The sequence below is a fragment of the Alosa sapidissima genome, chromosome 22 (genome assembly GCF_018492685.1).
Source record: "Alosa sapidissima isolate fAloSap1 chromosome 22, fAloSap1.pri, whole genome shotgun sequence".
Classification (NCBI taxonomy): domain Eukaryota; kingdom Metazoa; phylum Chordata; class Actinopteri; order Clupeiformes; family Clupeidae; genus Alosa; species Alosa sapidissima.
The window spans coordinates 24,702,994-24,726,131 of NC_055978.1; the positions used below are offsets into that span (position 1 = coordinate 24,702,994).

The 23,138-nt window shown below is 47.6% G+C and overlaps 1 protein-coding gene across 4 annotated transcripts in view; it reads left to right on the forward strand.

Annotated features, from left to right (window-relative positions):
* The window catches only part of plxna4 (plexin A4), a 220,533-nt gene that overhangs the window by 124,947 nt on the left and 72,448 nt on the right, over positions 1 to 23,138 (forward strand). For all 4 annotated transcript variants that reach the window (XM_042078869.1, XM_042078868.1, XM_042078871.1 and 1 more), the window contains exons 6-7: positions 17,378 to 17,501; positions 22,152 to 22,305. In XM_042078869.1, the coding sequence (XP_041934803.1) occupies positions 17,378 to 17,501; positions 22,152 to 22,305 (278 nt within the window). The remainder of the gene's footprint in view (positions 1 to 17,377; positions 17,502 to 22,151; positions 22,306 to 23,138) is intronic.

A 23,138-nucleotide genomic window follows, 5' to 3' on the forward strand; every position in this document is an offset into this window, starting at 1 on the left:
CCTGCACCCCCGTTGCTACCCCCAGCTCCAGTGGCCCCCCAACTTCTAGTTTTCTCTTGTTGTGTTGTTGCTGTTGTTGTTATTTTGTGTGTGTGTGTGTGTGTGTGTGTGTGTGTGTGTGTGTGTGTGTGTGTGTGTTTTTCTGCAAAGATGGGCGGAAACGTACTGTGCAACAGATCAATATGGCCGAGTCTGTAGAGTAGGAGATATATGCCGCTGTCACGGCAATCGTTTACTTCAAGCTCCCAGGACCTCGCCGAGAGGTTTCACACATTAAAGGATGCCAATAAAAGCCGGCGAAAGTGTCTAGTTGGACGTGCCAGGCATTTTCAATTTAAACCCATCTACTTCGTGAGAGTGTGTATATGTGTGTGTGTATGTGTGTGTCGATGTGTGTGTGAGAGGGTGTACTGTATGTGTGTGTGTGGAGGGAGATGGCGAGCAAAGCAGGCCGAGTGAGAGGGCCAAGCTTACAGCATGGCGGTTTTGTTATGGTGTCTGGTGTTAAGTTAATGCTATGAAATTTCCTGGCACACTTAAAACGCCTGCGTTTCTCGCCGGACACAAAGACGGGGCTTTAAACTGTCCGAAGACGACGACGTCGTCTCCCAACGCCCGATGCTCAATGGCTGAAATAATGCCACCCTGCTGAAGTGGCTGGCCCGAACAGCTCAGAGTACAATCTGGCCCTTATATTAAGCAATCCAATACCAATCCCCATGAATCAGAGCACTCCCCTCCCCTGCAGCGCTCCCTCCCCATCACACAGTGCTGCGGGCGCTCTCCGACTGCACCACCTGGTTTTACATGGAGATTGAGATGTAAGCCTCTGTCGGCCATCTTGTCCATCTGCCTATCGATCAGCCCTGGCGAGGTGAAAAGTGGTGGTTAGGAGAGGAGAGGAGACGAGACGAGAGGAGGAGAGAGGAGAGGAGAGGAGAGGAGGAGAGAGGAGAGGAGAGGAGGAGAGAGGAGAGGAGAGCAAGACTCTCCCAGGCTACGAACTCGTCCTCTGAGACCCCTTCGCCACAGGGAACAACTGGGGGGCTATTGAGTGCTGCAGTTAATACACTATTGATTTCTCACTGCAGTTTTTTGGACCTATAGAATGCACATTACAGAACCACCCCCCCTCCACTTTCAGCCTCTGGTCAAAATCCTGAGAATACACCAGGTTACCCAAGGTCATGACCTTGAGTGGCTGAGCAGGGGATTGTGGGCGAGTGCTAATGGCAGAATGACTGCGGTAATAGTGTGTGTGTTGCAGTTTTACTGAGCACACACAGCTCCAGTGGCCTGACTGCTGGGGCCTCTCTCGGCGGGCGTGCGTGGTGCGGAGGGGTCGGGTTGCAGCAAACAAAGCAACAGACGACAACAATGAAGGGTGGAAGTTGTTTGGGGAGCCGCAAAGGTCTGCATTGTAGTGTGTGTGTGTGCGTGTGTGTGTGTGCGTGTGTGCGTGTGTGCGTGGGTGCACACATTTGGAAGTGTGTATGTGTATATATGTATTTGATAGTGTCTGTGTGTGTGTGTGTGTGTATTGGATAGTGTGTGTGTGTCTGTGCGTGTGTGCGTGGGTGCACACATTTGGAAGTGTATATGTGTATATATGTATTTGATAGTGTCTGTGTGTGTGTGTGTGTGTATTGGATAGTGTGTGTTTGTGTGTGTGTGTGTGTGTGTGTGTGTGTGTGTGTGTGTGTGTGTGTGTCAGTGGGTGTGTGTGCGTGTGTGCGTGCGTGTGCGTGCGTGTGTATGTATTTGATAGTGTGAAAAGGGCTGTGTGATCCCTTTTGAAGGTGACGTCTCTGAGGGAGCATCCTGCAGCACGACCAGCTGCTTCTCTATCCATAGATAACACAAGCTCACACACTCAGATACCCCCGTGAACACACACACACACATACACATGTCTCTCTGTCTCTGTCTCTCTCTCTCTCTCCTCTCTCTCTCTCTCACACACACACACACACACACACACACACACACACACACACACACACATACATAAACACTCTCTGTCTCTCTGTCTCTCTGTCTCTCTCTCACACACACACACACACACACACACACACCCTGCCTCTCCAGGGATGCTTGTTTCTCACCCACAGCAAGCACACTGCCACCTCGCTCACGCCGATGGCTTTGAAGGCCGCAGTGTAATGGAGGGAGTTTAACAGCCCTCTCCCTCTGAGCTCCTACTCAAGAGAACACAACACACTGCTTTGACACGCACGTCCAGTCTAGTCAACTCTAGCCACATTAACGTGACCCCCTTTTAGCCCAACGGGTCGGCGACCCAAAAACTGGTGTTGTTCAGTAAAAATGATTTAAGAAACTTTTTTTTCCAGCTAGACGGTCAGCCTCCTGCACCCCAGGTCAGCGCAGGTGTCTGTAGCAGACTGTGTTTATTAGTTTGCCTTTGATGTGGTGCAGCGCGTGCAGCTGCTGATGCATGTGGCTTTGGCCGTGCAGGTTTAATGATGGCGGCTCTGACAGAGAGGCCAGGCGAGGGGAAGGTGTAGCCGGATCACCACGATAATCAGTACGAGTAGCCGTCATCATGTCTTGCCCTCCTCTCCGGCGTCTTCGCCTGTGTCCATCTCTCCCTCTCTCCTCCACCCCACAGTCTTTGTTCTCTTTCTTCATCTTTCACTTCCTCACGCTCTCTCCATCGCCGTCTTGGCTATCAGACTCTTTCTCACTTTCTCATCCCTCTCTCCCTCCCTCTTTCTTTATCTCTGTCTCTCTATCTCTCCTGTCCCCACTCTGCTTCAGCACTCTGCCTAGTTCTCTGTCTCTTCCTCTATCTCTCTCTATCCATCTGCCGGGTGCAGATCACCCCCCCCCCCCCCCCTCCCCCCACACACACACACACGAACACACTCACACACTCACACTCTCCACCTGACAGCTGTGTAGAAACAAACACAGCATGGCCCTGATCAGACACACACACACACACACACACACACACACACACACACACACACACACACACACACACACACACACAGACAACAAGGTCTATATAAACGATACACAACATACACACCTTCTCAGTATTCTAAAAGAAAGACCTTTCAGGGAGAATTTTCTTTCTTTCTTTCTTTCTTTCTTTCTTTCTTTCTTTCTTTTCTTTCTTTCTTTCTTTTTCTATACCAACCAATTGAACACAAAGGACAGCAGGTACTAGTAGAGAGAGAGAGAGTGAAAGAGAGGCAAGCAGGCAGGCAGCAGGTAGATACCATCAGTGCTCCCCAGGGGAGCCTGCAGGCGCAACATTAACGCAACACATCCGCAACGCATTCCGCTGCAGTCTCTCGCTTTGTCTCCATGAATCCCTCGCTTCTGTTCCCCCTCCTCCTCGCCTTTATTTGTGAGTCAAGTGAGGTCAATAGCATTGGCAGTGGAGCATGAATATACTAATCCAGGCGCTGGTAGAACAGGTCGCGGGGACGTGGCAGATACCCCTGAGGCCCTCGAGGGGCCGCGGAGAAGAATAAACACAGTTCCACACAATGGGCCCGGGGAGGGGTGGGGGGGGGGGGGGGCATGGGGCTCTGAGTCAGACCGCAGTTGATTAAGACAGGAGGGAGGCTCTGTGTGTGTGTGTGTGTGTGTGTGTGTGTGTGTGTGTGTGTGTGTCTGTATCTGTCTGTGCATATGTGTGTGTGCATGTGTGTGTGTGTCTGTCTGTGTATGTGTGTGTGTGTGTATCATGTGGTTAGGTAAGGTGGTATACTATGACACACTGAATTAACAATGCATTATCTGTGCCCCAGTCTCCAGTCACTTATCTTTGACCTTCAGACTATAGGCCTAGTAGTCACAATGCTCACACCATAGACCAAGCGGGTGTGTGTGTGTGGGGGGCTGGCATTTTGGTGCAACACAATGGTCTCACTTCGAACAATATGGACTCCATCGCCGAATCAATGTCATCAAAAATTGAGCAGAGAGTGCAGTTTCATTAAGGAGGGCCCACCATTGATTGGGAAGCCTGGATTCGGAGCATGTGCTCTCATCAAAGACAGCAGATCCTCGACAGCCCCAGATAATGCTGAGGATGCAAGTTCAAGCTCTGTGTTTGTGTGTGTGTGTGTGTGTATGTGTGTGTGTGTGTGTGTGTGTGTGTGTGTGTGTGTGTGTGTGTGTGTGTGTGTGTGTGTGAGTGAGTGAGTGAGTGAGTGAGTGAGTGAGTGAGTGAGTGAGTGAAAGAGAGAGAAAGAGAGGAAGTGATAGACGATAAAGGGAGAGGAAGCAGTTATGTTTTACTCTCATATCGTCTCAGGTGTCTCAGCTGTTTGTGAGACGTGTATGGAATCCAATTACAGTACAACAGTATCATTTTAAAGCCATAAAAACAGTTTAAAAAAATCAAACCGATAAAGTCAATACAACCAGTTTAATCGCAAACCCTGGTGTGTATATTTTGAGCTGAAAAACGCATGCTAATATATTGTTCCAGTTTCCAGTGTTATTGAACCTAATGGCTCTTGAAGTGATGACAAGCAGACTTGTGAAAGTTCGGCTAGTCCTCCGTAGACTAATCACTGGGTCGCTACTTTGTTGTTCTCAGTCAACCTTGAAATAACCTCTCGGCTTGAGTCTGAGCAAGGGCAGGGGCCCCTGCCTGTGGGCTCTTATTTACTTTATAGATCTCCAAGAGAAGCAGTTAGCTTGGATAGAGGGAGAGGAGGAAGGCTAAAAATCGATAGTGCGGAGAGAAAGAGAAAGAAAGAGATGGAAGGAGGGAGAGAAAGAGAGAGAGGGAGGGAGAACAGAGAGAGATTAGATGAGCTAAGGGGTTTGGGGCTGCTAACTTTGCCTGCTCACATTCAAAATCACCCCATTAGCTTGCTAACTGTGTTCAGTGTTTAATTCTTGGCAGGAGGAAACAACACAGGAAACTCAGTTTCTATTTTCAGAACTGATTTTTATTTCTCTCTCTCTCTCTCTCTCTCTCTCTTTCTTTCTTTCTCACTGTCACTGCCTCAAAAACTACTGTTCATTTTAGCAGTATAAATAATAAATAATAGCTGTGAAATAATCTGGCCATACATCAATGTACAGTTACGTGTATATCTCTTTGCAGGTGTGTGTGAGTGTCTGTGTGTGTAGGAGAGAGAGAAAGAGCCAGGGACAGAACGTGTTTTTGTGTGTGTATTTGTGTGTGTGTGTGCACGTGACAGCACCTTTGTTCGCCGGAGCCAATTTTACATGTATTATTTATACCCCCTAAAATAGCATTGACAGAGAGGCCGATCCCTCAGAGAGCGAAGCGCCTCCGTCAGACATCCCGGTGACTCTGGCTTGTCACTCACCTGCCACCCTGTCTGTCAAACCGCCCCCACCACCACCACCACCACCTCCACCACCTCCACCTCTCCGCTGGTGGTGCACGCTGTGTGCAGGCTAATGCGCTAATGCCATGCGTTGCGTGGCATGCAGTCACACAGGGCACGTTCTCTACATCTGCACCTGTAGCTGCCTTCATCTCCAGCTTAGCTGCGTGTGCCATCTATCTTCCCCCACCCCAGGCCCCATTATAGCTAGAGGAGCAGCACACACACATGCTAGTCATCTTATTCCTGCTAATAGTCAATAACTCCCCCACAAACTCCTCCCTCCCTCTCTCTCGTAAATGGTTGATCAGAGAGCTGCGTGATCACACACCTCCCCTGGGATCCCTCAGTATGAAATCAAACAGTGTTTGTATCAGGTCATGTGCTGCATCTCCTGTGATGTAGTGTGTGTGTGTGTGAGTGTGTAAGTGTGTGTGAGTGTGTGTGTGTGTGTGTGTGTGTGTGTGTGTGTGTGTGTGTGTGTGTGTAATCCGCAGACGTGTTGAGAGCGCACTTACAACATGTTTTTAACCGCGTCCTCCTCTCCCCGTTCATAACTAGAGCTAGTCTCTTGGGTGTGCCTCCCCTCCACCCCCCCACTGTGAGGTATTTTCTGCCGTGTGCGTTTGAAATGTTAGAGGAACGCTGCCGAACTGTTGCCAGGGTCCCCACCAGCTGTGTCACATGTCATTTTCCGGGAGCGTAAATAAACCGTCATGCTTCCAGTTAAGAGTGACACGAAGACAGATAGGCACATAAATCCACAGCCCATCATTCAGGTGAGGAAAAAATGACACCCATTCACAATCGTGTCAGATGGTTGATTTGGACAAGAAAATTGCTGGTGAGAAGAAAAAAAAACAGCTAATGAAATTCTGAGGTTTGATGGTAATTAGCGATTAATCATGCATACATTATATTATAATATCTTTCGCTGAGCAGAGCAACCACAAACTGGAAAAAAAATAATTATAAAAGTGAAATGAAAAACCCCTAATCACAAATGCCCCCCTCCCATCACCCCCACCCATTAAAGTCAATCAGAGTAATCAGGGCAAACTGGAGGACAGGTCGCTATTGGGTGGGTGAGAGGGTGGGCTGGAGGCAGTGGTGTGATTGTAATTGCCTGTTGTGTGTTGGAGGGTAATCTGTCTTGGGGCGCCCATAAAGCATTGCCCTCCTCCTCTCCTTCCATAAACACAAATAAACATCGATCTGGCCAGGCCTCTCTCTCCTCCTCCTCCTCCTCTACCTCCTCCTCCTCCTCCTCTTCCCCAAACCGTTAAAAGCCTAGTGGATGGAGATGATGGCCAGATGTCAGTCGTGTGCGGCGACAGGGGTGACGGCCACTTTCCTGGACGCATTACGTCAGTGGCCCTCACACCACCCTCAGTGAGGGACATTTCCAGGAAATGCACTTTACTCACAAGTTGAATCAGTTTATTTTCAAATGTAAGTTGGACTATCGCAGGCTGATGCGAAACATCCAGTTGCTGTTCATCATCCACGCGTAACCAAAAATTCAATAGAAGTTTAAGAATGGTAGTTTGGTTTTTGGACAGCATGACTCAGAAATGAAATGAAAATAAATCAAATGAAAAGCTGCAATAAACAGACAGAAAGTGGCAAATTAAATTGAACAAAAAGCGTTTGCTGGTGTGTGAGTAGGGACCAGTCCATTTGTGCTCATTCTGCATCTCTATGGTCCATCCCCACTTCGCTCTCGAATCCCATGGTCACAGCGTCAGTGCACTAATACTGCCCTTCAGATTAGCATTCCTGACCAACACTATTATGTGCATACAGCGAGAAAGAAAGAGAAAAAAGAGAGAGAGAGAGAGAAAGAGAGAGAGAGAGAGAGAGAGAGACGGCTTTCACTGCGGCTGATTTGATGTGTGGTTGCGTATTGTTGGCTGGAAAGGCATTGTTTACTCTGTCAAAGCTCAGTCCCCCTGTGGAGTGCGATGCAGCGAGCTCTCTGTTCGGCTGCCAGGGACGAGTAGGTTATCATGGCCCTTTAGCTCGTCTCTCCCATGCATCATTATCCCCATCACCGCTGCCGCCCACATCCACGCCCGCTGCTGTTGAGCAGCCTGTGTTTCCCAGCATGCATTGCAGGCTAATAATATAAAGGCCGCATAGGAGGTCACTGATATGTGACACGAGATTGAAACAAATGTCGCAATATTTTGGAAAATGTTTTTGTGAAAATGTTAAGACACGGCCATTAAAACATAAAAACATAGCAGCACCCCAGTGGAAAGGGGAATGTTATTTCTTTAAGTGTGGGGAGAGTATAAGACCTGTGAGGCTGCTTTGGATGGCAGCATGTATGGCAGCATCTGCACCCGACACCAGGCAGCGCTCCCCTGGGTAGTGACTCTGGTTCTGTCACAACCACCCCACCTCCCTCAAACACATACACACACACACACACACACACACACACGCATACACAAACGCACACACGCACGCACGCACACACACACACACACACAAAAACACACACACACAAAAACACACACACACATAAACAGACGCACACATAAACAGACGCACACACACACACACACACACACACACACACACACACACACACACACACACACACACACACACACACACACACATAAACAGACGCGCGCACACACACACACACACACACACACAGACGTGGGGCTCCTGGTGGCTGCTGCAGGTAGGCATCTGAGGGAAAGGAACAAGCTCCTGAAGTGACGGGGGCGTCAGGACGGAACGTGGCGCTCGGTGCGGCAGGCTGCCAGGAGGCTCTCACAACTGTCAGCCCCGAACCCCGCGAGCACGGCAGCGGCTCCACCACTCCGGCTATCCCTCACTGTCACAGCCGTCTGTCAGCACTCCACATCTACCTCCATACCACAGAGGGAGAGAGAGGGAGGGAGAGAGGGAGAGGGTGGCCTGTCGCAACCTGATGGAGCGTGAACCAGACACAGGGACTGACATTGCAGAGAGCGAGGAAAGAAGAGAGAGGGAGAGAGAGAGAGAGAGAGAGAGGGAGAGAGGGAGACAAACAGAGAGACAGAGAGAGAGAGAGAGAGAGCGTTCAAAATAAAAGGGGTAAAAGGAATGCATAGGTAATGGTGACAGCAAAAGGAGCAATCAAATAGAGTGACACAAAGAATAAGGTGTGAACCAGAGAGGGAAAGAAAGAGAGGGAGAGAGAGAGAGAGAGAGAGGGAGAGAGGGAGACAAACAGAGAGACAGAGAGAGAGAGAGAGAGAGAGAGAGAGAGAGAACCAAAGAGTGAGTGGGAGAAGAAGAAATGAAAGCAGTGGAGTGTGAGAGAAATGCAAAAAAGGCATCAAAATTGTGCTTTCTTCAAACAGAGGAGGTATAGAGGTGGGAGGGAGGATTAGTTGTGCGATGCTGGCAGGCTTTGTAGTGTGTTCTTCAGAAAAGAGACCAACCTGTGAGTTTAAGAAAATAGAAAAAGCTGCTTCATCATATGAAGAGGGTCTCTGCGCAACATCGGAAGACTACATGTAGAATTATGTAAGGCGCATGTAATGCTATGTCATGTAATAAGCATGTAATGCTATTTGACAGTTGGCCATTAATCTTTGAAAATTCGTCTCTCATTTAGATTTGTAAAGCACTGTAATGCGCTTGTCTCTATAATATTGTGCCTGTTGTTTAGCAATGTAATCCCCTGGAAGGTATTTTGCAGCCAGACATCAAGTAAGCAGAATTTAATATCTCAAGCGCAACTTTATTAAACCCAAACCGCAGCAACATCATATTTATTTGTTTCCTTTTCAGAGTTACCCAAAATAGGTTATAGGTTTAAGACATTAGTAAATGATTTTGCTTTTGTTTTTTGACATTTTGTGTTTCTGAATGGTAGGAAAGGCATAAAAGTCTCTCATTTCTCAAAAATAAAATAATTTAGATAAAATCAGGCAACCAACCACAAACATCAGTTTTTTTTTTCTTCACATTGGTCAGTTTTAACTTCTCTGAGCAGAACAAATTCTTCTACCAGCAGAGACTGTTTGTGTGTGCAAAGCTTTTCCCCATGTGTATAAGAAACCTCCCTGCGTTTTCATTCAGCGAGTGTTTGTCCAGTGTTGTCCTGGAAGATTGGAGGTCAGTTGTGCCACCCACGGCCATGAGAAGCCACAGATATATCTCCACGGATGTTGATATTGAACTGGCCGAATCAATAGCAGCATGAATTACGGAGTGGACCGCACATTTACGCCAGCCGTGGCATACAGTTGCCGAATGCTGCTCTGGGAGGAATCAAAGCGTGTTTATCTTCATGGATGCTCAATTTAAAACGGCTTGTAAATGTCTGACTTCTGCTTGACCTGTGAAGAAACTGCTTGGGCACACACATGGTAGTGCCGTTTTGAAAAGTGAGCCACGCCTTCAAACAAAGAGCACTTTGATGTGGAAAGTTTTTGATATGTTTTCACCCAGTTTTGGATCAGCTTACTGGCTGTTGTTGTTACGAAAATTGCTCTGGTAACTCGATAGCGCTGATGTTTGTGTTGTGATGTCTAATTTTAAACACAGCCATTGATTTTTCCCCCCACTGCTTATCTAGCCTTTTCCCCTCTGTTGTCTTGGCTTCTCGTTCCTCATTAAAATCTGAGGTGGTGACCTTAGCCATACCTGTGGTCAGCTGGGACCCAAAGAGGAAGCAAACAAACAAAACAAAAACAAAAACAAAACAAAGCAAAACTCGCAAGGTCAGCATCCTTCTCCAAGCAACCTTGAGTTCTCCCCTATGAGCAGAAAACGCTTCCCCGCGGCTCTCATCCCGGTCCAGACAGACACCTTACCACCGCCCAGCGTCAGCGAGGCTCCAATTGATATGTCAGAGCTGAGTAAATCCTCAACGCCCCTGACAGCTCTGACGTCTTCCAGTCTCTCGTGTCCGCAGGGGTTCAGTGGCCTCTCCTAGGGAACTCGATTAGCCCCCCGCATACCTCGAGCGCTGGGCCCCTGGTATCTCCCCTGCACATCTTCGCTGTGCGTGCGGACTGGCAGCGTGCTCAGATAACCAGAGGTGTAATATATGCAGTGCCAGGATAGCATCCTCAGCCATCTCAGCCGAGCAGACAGCAGATAAAATTATAGGCAGTGTTTGATGAGATCTGTTTGGGGGACTCGGTGTTCAGGAGGGGAAAAGGAGATAAACTGTTTAATATACGCTCCTGTTAAATGGGTCCTGGGGTGATTTGGGCTCAATGGTGCTGGTGGGGATGGCGAGGTATTGCGGTTGAGGTTGAAGAATCGGAAGGCATGAGGTGGGGGGGGAGGGGTAGTATGAGATGAAAGTTCTCTTTTTGACACTTTGCGAAATTGCATACGAGTGTTGAGGCGATGTCAGACTTTTTTTCATAGTGTCAGAATGGAAGCATCACTGGGGACGGTTGTCTATGGGGACTGCACCCACGGTACAATATCTCTATCTGAGGCCGGAAATGAATTTTGCTGAATTGAGGTGGGGACTGCAAGGTCTGGGGTATTGGCACTGTCCCCTGTCATGCGACTTGCTCATGATATGGCACTTCGATGTGATTGGTGGCTTCAATGCTGACTTTTTTTAGACTGTCCTTCCGTTTGACATGGGGACTGCGGAGGGCTGGGACTGTGAGTTGACTGCAGTCATGCTGCCACCCCAGCCAGCCAGTCAGCAGTTGCAGGGGGCTGTGAAATTGAGTGGCTGGGGACTTCCCAAGTTCACAGAAGAAAAAACAAATCTGTCCCAAGCTCGGTACTGACTCCCCTTTTTAACCTTGCTTCACTAAAGCACAACTAATAGATTTAACCTCTGAGCTATAACTAAGGTCAGTCGGCATTAATAACCTTCTCCAACCCCCCACCCCTAAAAGAACCTTAACTTTGCTTGTCCACCAACCTCCAATTGCTCCATACGATAAGGTGTACAAGGTGGGTGGGTTCAGGGGGGCCCGCTCTCAACGCTCCCCACTAATTTTCCGCTCAGCTGGGGTCCACAAGCTGCAGGGTGTTGGTAGCAGTGGAGGATGGGGGTCAGTTTTGGATGGGCAGAGGGGCTGCTGGCCCTAAAGGCAGACCCGATACGCTTCTGCTCCCGTGGGGATAATGGGACCAGGGTCACTGGGCTGGGTAATAACTCCATCCCAGTCTCCTGCTCCTACCCCAGCCTTAATGACACCAGCCGCCATGCCTCCGTAAGCACGAGGAGAGGGGAGGGGAGCGTGTGGGTGGTGGGATGGGGTTGGGGGGGCGTGTAGGGGGGGGGGGGCACATCGGAGGGCTGGAAAACCTCGCTAGCCGGTCCGAGTCTGAAGTGATCACTCGGCCGGGGCCGTGGTGCTTCTGTGGTCCAGTCGTCATCATGGCGGTTGACTACTCACCTCACCATCAGTGGTACTCTGACACTCTTCTAGAATGGCCAAATCAAGATCCTCCTCCTCGCTTGTGTCCTCCTCCTAGCTTGTGTTTGACCTGTACAACCTCTTTTTGTTCTATTTTCCAGTGATTCAGCGTATTTCAACTAAACACAATTAGATGTTAATGCGTTATTATGGATTGAGTGCTAAATGTAGGCATGTCTATGAGCACAAGGCAGGAATAAAGGATGTTTAGATTATTTTCGTCCAATTAGGCTCTCTGCTCTTATCTCAGCACACACACTGCACACTTGAGAATGACGGAAGTTATTGCCTCAGAGGAGCTTACAGTGTAGGAAAATCAAGGAAAATCGGAGCACTTACCAGAACTGAGCCTTTTGTTTCAGGTTGAGACTAACAGGTTCACAGGTGGATCTGTTTGCACAGCTGTTGGTCTGTTTATTATGTACGTGACTGCCCCGAGCATTGCTGTTTATTTTGTGTGCCTGTCACCTCTTATTTTGTTTGGGTCAAGCGCATGGAGACACTGTGGTGTAGCTGGAATGACAGCTGAGAAAGAAGCAGTGAGAGAGAGAGAGAGAGAGAAAGAGAGAGAGAGCCGTGTAGCTTTGCGTCTTGCTGATGGCATGGTGCATGTCTCACTGCTCGCCGCTGGAGGAAGTTAATAGCTTTCATCCCCCCCCCACCCGCTTGACCTTTCCCTCCTGTGAGCATTAAATATGCATTATACCTCAAGTCCCTGTGTGAGCCGCTACACCCACACCAGAATCTTCCGGATCATCTCGCTGCCACACACAAACTTTTTTCCCATTTACATATTATTGACTTTTTTTTCTCAGACTTTTTCCTTGTGATTTGATTTCAGTGAGCGGCACGCTAATGCTAAAAGCTATAGTTGGGTCTCGAACTGAGGAGGAAGAAGAACCCCCAAATGCCCCTGTTGCTTGAAATGAGAAAAGACGAGGCTAAAATACAAAGTTAATTGTGTCCCATAATCAAAGGGCTGCAAGAAACAAGAGTGGAGATTATTCCCAGTCAAGGCTAATCTTATCCTTCCAGGGGGGTTTCAAAAAATGTGTCAACGCCATTTAGTAACTTAATGTTTTTCTTGGCTGTTTATGTAAGTTCAAATAGATGTTTGATGTATAATTGCCTCTGAGGAAAAAAAAGAACATTCAAATCAAGGGTTTATTACAGTGCTTGCTAAAGTGCCTGTGCTTTAAATATCTACCATTTCTGTTCTTAACCATGGGCTAGCATTAATCATTCATAAGTGTAACATTACCAGAGTGTGATCACTGTTTGTGTGGCAGGGATGTGGTCATGACCCCAGGGTCACCTTGTGCACACGTCAGTCACTGAAGCATGTTTACCAAGTAGATGTTTTCCAAGTAGAAACAAAACATTTCACTGCTCCTCTGGCTTATTGATATTTATGTACTAGTATTTGATAATGTCCAAATGTTCCATTAGAATGTCATTGATGCACTACTCTGTCACTGTTCCGGCTCAAATGAAGATGAATCGCCCTCCAAGTAAGGCTGATGACAGATGATGCCGTTTGACACCGGTTGTTTGTGTTATCGATATAAATTGTTCCACAGAGACTCTGCCAAAAGCTTAATAAGAGAGAGAGAGATGATATTGAAGAGCTGTCTGCTATTTCAAAATACTCATGTGCACTAGGCTGCAGTAAGTTTTAAGATAGTGAACTCATAGCAGCACATACTATTTGCCAATGGAGTGAGGGAAGGAGAGAGAGAGAGAGAGAGAAAGAGAAAGAGTTGGAGCCCTTCTGTCCCACAATCTGCATCCATCATAGGAAACATATTGGTTCTGTTATCCCCCGCTAACCTCTTATTAGAGCTCTCTCTGTTAGCCTCCCGTGGTCAATGGCCCTGTCTGAATTGCTGCCAGAAAGCCCCTCAGAGCAGGCTGGATCCGTCACAACCAGAGGCCCACTAAACACTGCCACAGACCACCCTCAGGGCCAATCACATTAGCCCAGGGGCAAAGCATTCTGTTCTTATTAGCTCTCAATGTGTCAGTCAAGTGCTATCGCTGATGTTAGCTTTGGGAAGTTAGCATGTTAGCTTAGCAGCATAGGAACTAGTGCTGATTGGATTTGGCAAGTATCATTTCAGTGTCTGGGTTATGAGAGTGTAACATGTGTGAAGATACAGCTCTAGTGGAGATTACGTTCTGCCTTGTTTCATCTGCATTCAGCCAATGGCTACATTTGGACATGCTGTGGTAGTTAATTAGATGCTGAGTGATTTTATTCACTGGAGCTGATTTTGATTTGTTTACTACAAGCTCTCAGGGTGGTAGCTGTTTAATTCTCAAATTAAAGTGTGCTAAATATGAAACGGGCCAAAATATTTACATTTGATAATGTAAATTAGTTTTTCCCCCCCTCCTTCTGCTATTGGTCTCCATGTTTCTACGGAAAATATGGGTTACTATGCCACAGAGACAGAAACCGACGGAGAGGGGGGTCACTGTGAGTGTAGAAGAGAGAAAGAGAGAGAGAGACTGAAGAATGGAGGGAGAGAGAGAGAGAGGGGAGAAATATAGAGCGTGAGTGCGAGAGACACCATGGGGCTTGTCTGAGGCGCAATCTCTGCCCACTCCCCCTCTGATTGATCCCTTTGATGTGATTTCAGCATGTTCATTATTCATCAAAACAACACATTCCTTCATGTTCTGGGCACATTTGCATAACGAGGGAAACAAATTGGCCCCCGGTCGCCTAATGGAACGGTTTACTCTGCTAATGACAGTGCTTTAAAGAGCCTGACAGGTTTGCTTAGGAACACTTATCAAGGAGATATTCACCATTTTATCAGATATTGGGGAGACTGAGTGTTTCAAAGGACCAAGAGGGGACTGAACAGGCACAGCCATGAAACACACTGGTGCCGATTCTGGCAAACAGCTGCACATTACACAAGCGTACACTTAAAGAAAGTCACACTCTATATATGTATATACTTATGCACTCACATTTATGACTTTTTTTTAACAAACAAATAAATCACATTTACAGTTCATACAGTTAATGTTTCAAATGTTTCTGACTGCAACAAATGTCCCTCACACAGATGGAATGGGCTCTCTCCCTCTTTCTCCCCTCCACTCTCCATCCCTCGCTCTCTCCTTCCACTTCTCCCTACCCCCTCCTCTCTTTATACGCCTTTCTATCTATCTCCATCCCCTAATTTACAGGGGTGCCTCTCTCCTAGATGGCATCATAAACTGGTTTTTACAGTGTTCTCAGGGCATTGCATGGGCCCTTGTTTATTGCCCCTAAAAGCAGTCCTATTAAATAAAAATGCACTCGCCCGCCTCACAAGTGTCGCAGTGCCTCATGTCACTATCATCATATCAATGCCCTCCATCTCTTCAGCACGGTGGGACTCCAGCTGCCGATAGCGGTCATGCCCCCTAATGGTTAAGCTAAGTATTGACTCTGAGTCAGGGGAGGAATGCCGTGTGAGATGTGCAGGTATGTCAAGCTGCTCCGACGACCAGCGCTGTTTTCTGCTGTTTACTGAATAAATGGTGGTATGAAAAGTCCTCTGTAATCATTGGGGTTTTACTTTGAAAAGAGATTTATGGGGGAAGTGGAGGGTGTAGCTGGATATGACACTAGTGGGGATATGTTTTTCAGGGCTTTTTGACAAGTGAGCAAACAGCATGCTATCAAGCTGCTGTCACTTTACAGTAAACAACAGAGCTGCTCTCCCTACTCTTAGTTCTGCATAGTAAACACAGAATCTCTCTCTCTCTCTCTCTCTCTCTCTCTCTCTCTCTCTCTCTCTCTACAGTGGTCTTTCCGATGCATAGCTAATTATTCCTCTCCATGTTGCATGCATGCAAACACACACACACACACACACACACACACACAAATGTATGTATGTATGAAGTATTGAACCATGAAGCACAGGTATGGTTTGTGTGTGTGTGTGTGTGGTATTCTGCGAGGCCTCCCTTATTAAATCGGTGGGAGAACGTGCAGACAGACTGACGAATGGCGCTACAAAGGCAGCAGCTCTGATTAAAGCCCTCTTAGACCTGCTTAGCAGAGGAGCACAGAGAAAGAGGATGATTGTTGCCTCTTCAATCTCCACGTTCCCTTTCTTCATGCACAGGCAGATTATTCCCCCTTCCATTCTGCCGGCAGAGTTCTATACACTAGGCTGCTTAACTTCACAATGCACACACACACACACACACACACACACACACACAGGCTCTCATTTTCTCCCTCTCTCTCTCTCTCTCTCGCTCTCTCTCTCTCTCTCTCGCTCTCTCTCTCTCTCATTCCTGCTTGCTTTTTCATTTTCTTTCTCTTTTTCCTCTGTTCCTCCCTTTGGTGGAGAAGGCTTGGCGCTGGTATTACTGTGTCACAGCTGTCACCAGTTATAAACTCCCTTCAGCCCTCCACGGACTGTGCTCTCTGTAGATTTGTGGTTAATTGCTGTGGAAGTTTGGTTGAGCCAATAAGGATTTGTGTGGGATTGTGGGGGGAAAGTAAGTTATGAGGCGGAATTGCTGTCAGTAGCACAATGGAGAATCCAGTAAGAGCAGTTCTGCTACGATTCACAAGTCCACCGCACGGCCTTTGAGGGCTTTTCTGTCTTGGGAAAGTCGGTGGGAAAAATCAGAAAGGGCTGTTGAGAAGCTAAGAGCACCGGTGCAATAGTCACAGAGGTAGTAGTAGTGGGAAAACCTCAGAGGGTCTGAGCAAAAATATTTTGAGAAAAACAATGTCTTTGTTATGTCTGGAGATTGAGATATTCCCCAACATGTCTTAATCTTTTCACCGCGCCAGCCAAAATTCCCGTCTGAATTCAGTCGCTTCAACAAGAGCTTGGTGTTTACGTTCTGTGCATATACCTTAACAGCAGCAAGGTTAATCAATGAACATTCTGTTTGCTTAATGTGACTGTCTATTAAAGGCAGCCTCCAGTAAGCCTCATCAGAGACAGCGCATGGGGGAAACCTAAGCCAAGAAAGCCTCCCCTGGTTGATGTGGGGTTTTGGGAAAGGTCCACTCACCAGGCGCATAATGCAGTGTAATGTAACAGATTAGTCCAGCTGGCCCAGGATTAAGCCCGGCTCTGCCGCCTTCCCCACCTGGGCCGGCGCTGTGCGCTGAATGGGCCTCATTAAGAGCTCCGCACAAAGCAACAGCCTTGTTCCAGGTCCCCGAGGAGCAGTTTCTGCTTCTTGCTTTAATAGTGCACCCATTGTTTTTTTTTGTTGTTTTTTTTTTAAACGCAGCCCGGGGAACGAGCACCCCCAAAGACTGCTGTCAAAAGGCCGTAGGGTGCGTAAAGGATAACGCTGCACAGAGAAATGTGATAAGGTTACAGAGTAGGGTTTCGTCCATCTGCACTGTACCCTTTTTTTATGTCTTTTATTTTTTTCTATTTTCATTCAGCTACTCAGTTTAAAGCACTTTGAATCGCCAATGTGTATTGATTGTGCTGTATAATTCAACTTGCCCTGCCTTATGTGAAATTTGACTTGTTACCGAATTTTTTTCTCCCTTGATTGTGACAGCCTGTTCAGCTGGAAAGCGAGCCGTGTGGGTTCTAAACACGATCTTCCATGTTCTCTCTTGTTGTGCAGGTGCACCAGGAAGGAGAAATGCGAGCGCTCAGAAGAACCCCGCCGCTTCGCCTCGGACATCAAGCAGTGTGTGCGACTTAGTGTCCACCCCAACAACATCTCGGTCTCCCAGTACAACGTCATGGTGAGTGTCACTCAGCCTGTGTAGCAGATGCCACAGTTTTCGTACTGGCAGAGGTCACACACACTTAAGCAATGTGTACAAACTGGTCAGCTACAATACAGGAACCAATTATCCATATTTTATGGACACATATGCATTTACATACATTTCGTCAGTGCTAGTATTCTGTTGTATGTGTAGCGTTAAGTGCAGAAGCTTATATAGATCAGAGGCTCATCTATCTTTGAGTGAACACATTTTAGTCACATGACTACAAGATGCTTCATTTCAAACTGAGTGTAAATGACTCATAGCACGTTTGAATGTTCCACCACTTCAGCAGAGGACAAACCATAGAGTGGCTGCAGAGATTCAATTGCAGGTCAAGAGTAAACATGCTCTGTCCTTTGTTCCCATGCTTTCTAAAGCAGAAACAAACAAACCTGATTCTTAAGTGCTTTTGAGAAGCATGCCTAAAGGCACAGGTATTGATAATGTGTCTTACTAATGCAGTTATACAGCCCATTCATTCTCTGCTCTGGGCATTAATGCAATCATTGGTCCCTACATGCCTCCGGCCTATATGGATCTATCCAAGATGGCTTGAATGATTTCAGGCGAATTACGTCATGGGGTTTGCACGGTGAACTAATATAAGCTTTTGTGACTCACAGACTCGTTCAAATGCACTGACTTAATTTATGCCATCTAATTTATTTACCCTTTCAAACAACAGCTTAAGTAAATAAATGAGCAATCAAGGCCATTTTTTCCCAAATGCACTAATAACATTAGTTTAGAGCCAGAAGATTCTATCAGTACTCTTCCCTCAGTTATGTTAGTGCGATAGTACGTTTGAGCAGCCTGTTTCCCTGCTCCGTGGAATGGTCAAATCAGGGCACCCAAATGGTGGCAGCCTTAAAGGAACCTTATGTAAGAAATGTATTTCAATTAATCATAATATGGCCCTGATATGTCACTAGACATTAAGAAATCATGTTCATTTCAAATCATTGACAACAATAGTCCGGCCAGGATATTGTCATTTAAAAAGTGAAGTTGCAGCCCTCAACTGATGTTGATTTTGTCATGTTGTGTTTTGGCCTGATGCGCCACCCTCCACCTATCTACTAATCACAAAGTCAGTAGTGTTTCGGCATCTGGGTTGCCAGCTCTGCCAGTCAGGGGGGAGGGGGAGGAGATACACCGCTCTACAGTAATTTGAAATTGATTGCAGTACCAGTTTTGGCCACAATCTTACAATACGGCTCCTTTAACATCAAAGCATCCGAAGGCACCTGCCAGTCGGGCGCAGGGAGGCTGTGTTTTTAGCGGCAATCACAGAGGACATGGGCTTGGTCCACACGCCTGTATTAATCCTGCCCCCTCCCCCCCCCCCCCTCCTGCCACTCACCGTCTCCTTGATGTGCCCGGGCCCTCTGCAGTCCTGCAGTGCTGTCGTTGCTGCTGCTGCTCTTTTTAATGTGTGCCTGTAGACCCTGCCACCCTGCTCCAGTGTCCTGCTGCTCTAAAGCCCATCAAAGCAGGCCGCACCACTTCCCCTTATCCCACGTGTAATCCGCCGCCTCCCCCTAACGCTCGCCATCAGATTACTGTACCTCACCAGGCCTGACAAGGCTTCAGACAAGTCCATTTTGATGGGGAGGGCGGGCAGGGGGGAGGACGGTTGTAGGAATATAATCACGTTTCGTCGGCGTGTGCTGAGATCTACTTTTCGACAGTGCTTGTAATTTGAGTTATTTGATGTTTTTTGTTCTTTTCATAGTGGTCTCTTTCTTGACTCTCACTCGTGTACTTGTTTGATTCGAGCCTGGGTTTCTGTGAACACGTGTGTGTGTGTGTGTGTGTCGGGGGAAGGGTTTGATCTCATCTTTTATTGTTGAATTCCATTAACCACCATCGGTGCGTCCCTCCCCCCAGTAGCCAACACGGCGTGGTGAATTTTAAACCAATCTCATTGGCACACTATACTAATGCTTTCTCGAAATTTGACCCTGATTTCATATGCTGGCCCTTGACTCCTCCACTGGGTGATGACAGTGAGAGTGTGGGCATGTTTAACCTTTCCCACAGACCAGCTAACACCCAAGGCAGCGCCGCAGATTTCACTGCCAAATTGATCACAGAGCATCTGCAGACAGGCAGCATGCTCCTTAACCTTTTTTGTTATTAAATGTTTGTTTGAGAAGATAAACCTAAAGCCTCCCTCCAGAAGCTAAGTCTCGAATGAACATTTTTAATTTTCTCAAACCCAAGAAGCTTCATTTTTTTTTTAAATAAGAGAAGAAAACAAAGAGAGGTATCTTTTTTTCATGCACTTCATCAGCTCTGATTATTTTTTCATTTATAACGATAATATTAATAATACATTAATAATAATAATTATTTGTTTTGAGAAGGCCTACTGCTGAGCCCTCAATCAATACACAGAGAGCAGTAATGGAGCCTCTGGAGTCTCCGCACAGACAAGTGAAGCCACAGCGCCTCCACAGCGTGCCCAGGGTTGTAAACCTGAGACTGTTACCGGCAGCTCCGATCAATGGCTGGCACTCACCGGTCAGTGTGGAGAGGCCGCCCTGAGTCTCAGGCGCAGGCTGTGGCGCACAGTGACTCGTGGTCAAGTGGCATGTGTAGTGGACGGCTCGCTGGTGTTGGTCGTTACTGGAAAGCAAATAGAGATGAAAAAAATCCATAAATGAAAATGAGCATTTTTCGCTGTCAGTTAACTGAAAACACGTGTGTCTGAGAAAATAACAGCACATCAGACGGAGGTCGCGACTGAATGCTGAGTTGTTTATCTCGCGTCGGGCTTTCATTTAAATATATATTGATTTCATTTGCTGCTTGTGAAAACCTTTTTTATTCAAGTAGTGATGGGAGGACAATAGGGTCTGAATTTGTGCTATCAGTCCCTGGAGGCAAAAGATGTCAAGATGTAAGTGTGTCTTTGTGTGTGTGTGTGTGAGTGTGTGTGTGTGTGTGTGTGTGTGTGTGTGTGTGTGTGTGTGTGTGTGTTTGTATATGTTTTGTGTGTACATGAGGTGTTTCATTTTGTTTCCAATTCAACCCTTGCGGCATAATGAAGCAGTTGATGAATCTACATTTAGATGAACCTGGGCCATCTGATCAGTTTTGATCCACTGCTTTCTGCTCTTTTCGCCATGGCAACCTACAGAAGAAAAAAAAAACTGACTGACAGGGACAACATATGCAGCAGGCGATTCTCCAAACCACAGCAAAGCCTGCATTGGTGGAGCACACATGCAAATGGAATTGAATAAAATTCCCCTCTTGTGGCCCCTCTCCTCCTCGAAAAGAAAAGGAAGGTGAGAGAAAGAGAGAGAGAGAGAGAGAGAGAGAAGAAAAATAAATGAAATCCCAGACTCAGGCAAGCAGTCGCCTGCGCATCCGTGGGCTTTAATGGGAAAGGCTGTATCTGCGGCAGAGGCCTCGTCCTTTTCATTAAACAGCAATATAAAAACAGCTCAGGTCAGCCGTTCTGTGGCGCGCCGTGATGCGCTGGATGTTTCGGCCCACATCACAAATGTAATGCAGCCAGCACCGGAATCAATGCCGGGCCACTGCATTCCATCAATATGTATATTTGGACTTGACCCCTCTTCACCTGCGTTCACTCGTTCACACATGAACACTGACGTATCCTCTCGCTCTCTCTCTCTCTAGCCCCAGGTTTCTCTTCTTCGTCCCTTTCTTCTCCCTCCCTCGTTCTTCGAGCTCAAGGAGAGTCTGTTTTCTCATCGCGGATGAGGGTTTTTTTTTTTTCTCCACACGGGAAAAGCTGCTTACAAACAGTCTCGTGCATTTTTTCACCTTCATCCACAACTTCTCTCTCTCTCTCTCTCCCTCCATCACTAATTCTTGTTATTGCTAGTGCTACTATGCCCCCCTTTCTTTCTTTCTTTCTTTCTTTCTTTCTTTCTTTCTTTCTCTCTCTTTGCCTTCCGCTATCTGCGTCTTCACCTACAGTCTGCAGAGAGGCTGGTCATTAAATGGAATCATGGGTCTTGCTGGCCTGGTCTGTGTCCAGGAGATGAGAGCCATGAGGCATCCCTCACCACACATGACTACACACACACACTTCATACACACATCACAAACACATACACACACACACACACACACTGCACGCATGCACATATATGTGCGTGCACACACACACACACACACATACAGTACACACACACATACAGTACACACACACACACACACACACACACTCACGGCCATTCACACGGCCATTTGGCAGCATTAATGTCAGAGGCCTGTGTGTAATGGGGCTGCGGGAGCTCCTTGATGGACGCGGACGTGTTTCGCCAGCACGGCTGTCACCTCCGCCACCTCCTCCGTTACTTTGATGTCAGGCTGCAGATGGCCTTATTTTTGCTAAGAGGTCATTAGCCCACTACGCCGCCCGAGACACCAGAGCACCAGGGCCCTGCATTAAGGGACCCTCAGGAAGACCCTCAAACACCTAAAGAGGTTTTTTTTGTCCCTTGTTCACAGCACTCTTTTTTTCCCCCTCCTTTCTCATCTTTTCAAGAAGACTCATCTCTCTCTCTCGTTCTCTCTCTCTCTCTGTTGACCTTTGCTGACCTCTCTTCCTATGTCTTTTCCCCCTCGTCTCTGCAGTTGGTCCTGGAGGCCCATAACGTGCCCGAGCTGTCTGCTGGGGTGAACTGCACCTTCGAGGACCTGGCGGAGATGGACGGCCTGGTGGAGGGCAACCGCATACGCTGCAGCTCGCCCACCGAGAAGGACGTCCCTCGCATCGTCATCGACCAAGGTAACGGAGCCCCGCCCCTTCAACCCACCGCTGCTCAAGGTCTTTGGACCGCATTGGTGTTTTGGAGCACAGTACCAGTGACTCTGAGTTCGAAGATAAGAGGTTTGCATTTGTATCAGAAAGAGACCGCGAGATAGAGAGATGCAAACCATGACAGTGAGAGTGACAGACACGAGAGAGAGAGAGAGAGAGAGAGAGAGAGATAGAGAGAGACGGTGAATGTCAAAGTCCCCATTCCTATGCCGCTACCTCAGCTGAAGCCAATATTTTGTTTTGAGGACCTTTACCGGAGAGGACAGCCACCAGGTTTGTTCTAGTAAAGCCCCTTTGCTGCTAGCGTGTCAGTCAGTCAGTCAGTCAGTCAGTGAGTGAGTGAGTCAGTCAGTCAGTCAGTCAGATAAAGATGAGGGGCTGTGTGCGGTTGTAGACTGGCAGGCCCTGCCGCCGCCTCTCCAGTGCTGTTCTCCCAGAGCCCATTGGCGGGGGGATTTGAGGGAATTTGGGGCCGAGACGAGTGATTGAATCCCTCTGGCTGATGGTGCTCTCCACGAGCGGCAGCCGGCGAGCCTGAAAACCGCTTTTGACAGCATTCATTCTCCCCAAGATAAGGCCCAGTCAGAGAGAGAGAGAGAGAGGGAAAGAGAGAGAAAGAAGGAGAGAGACAGAGAGAGAGGTGAAGGAGGGATGGAGGATGGGAGGTGGGGGAGAAAAGGCTCCTCTTCCTCAAAAGTGCCTCTTTTGCTCAGCATTCTTCACTCTCCACTCTGCAATCCATGTCTGCTCTCCTCCGCCTCATCCTCCTCCTCCTCCTTGGCTCTTTCCATCTCTATTTT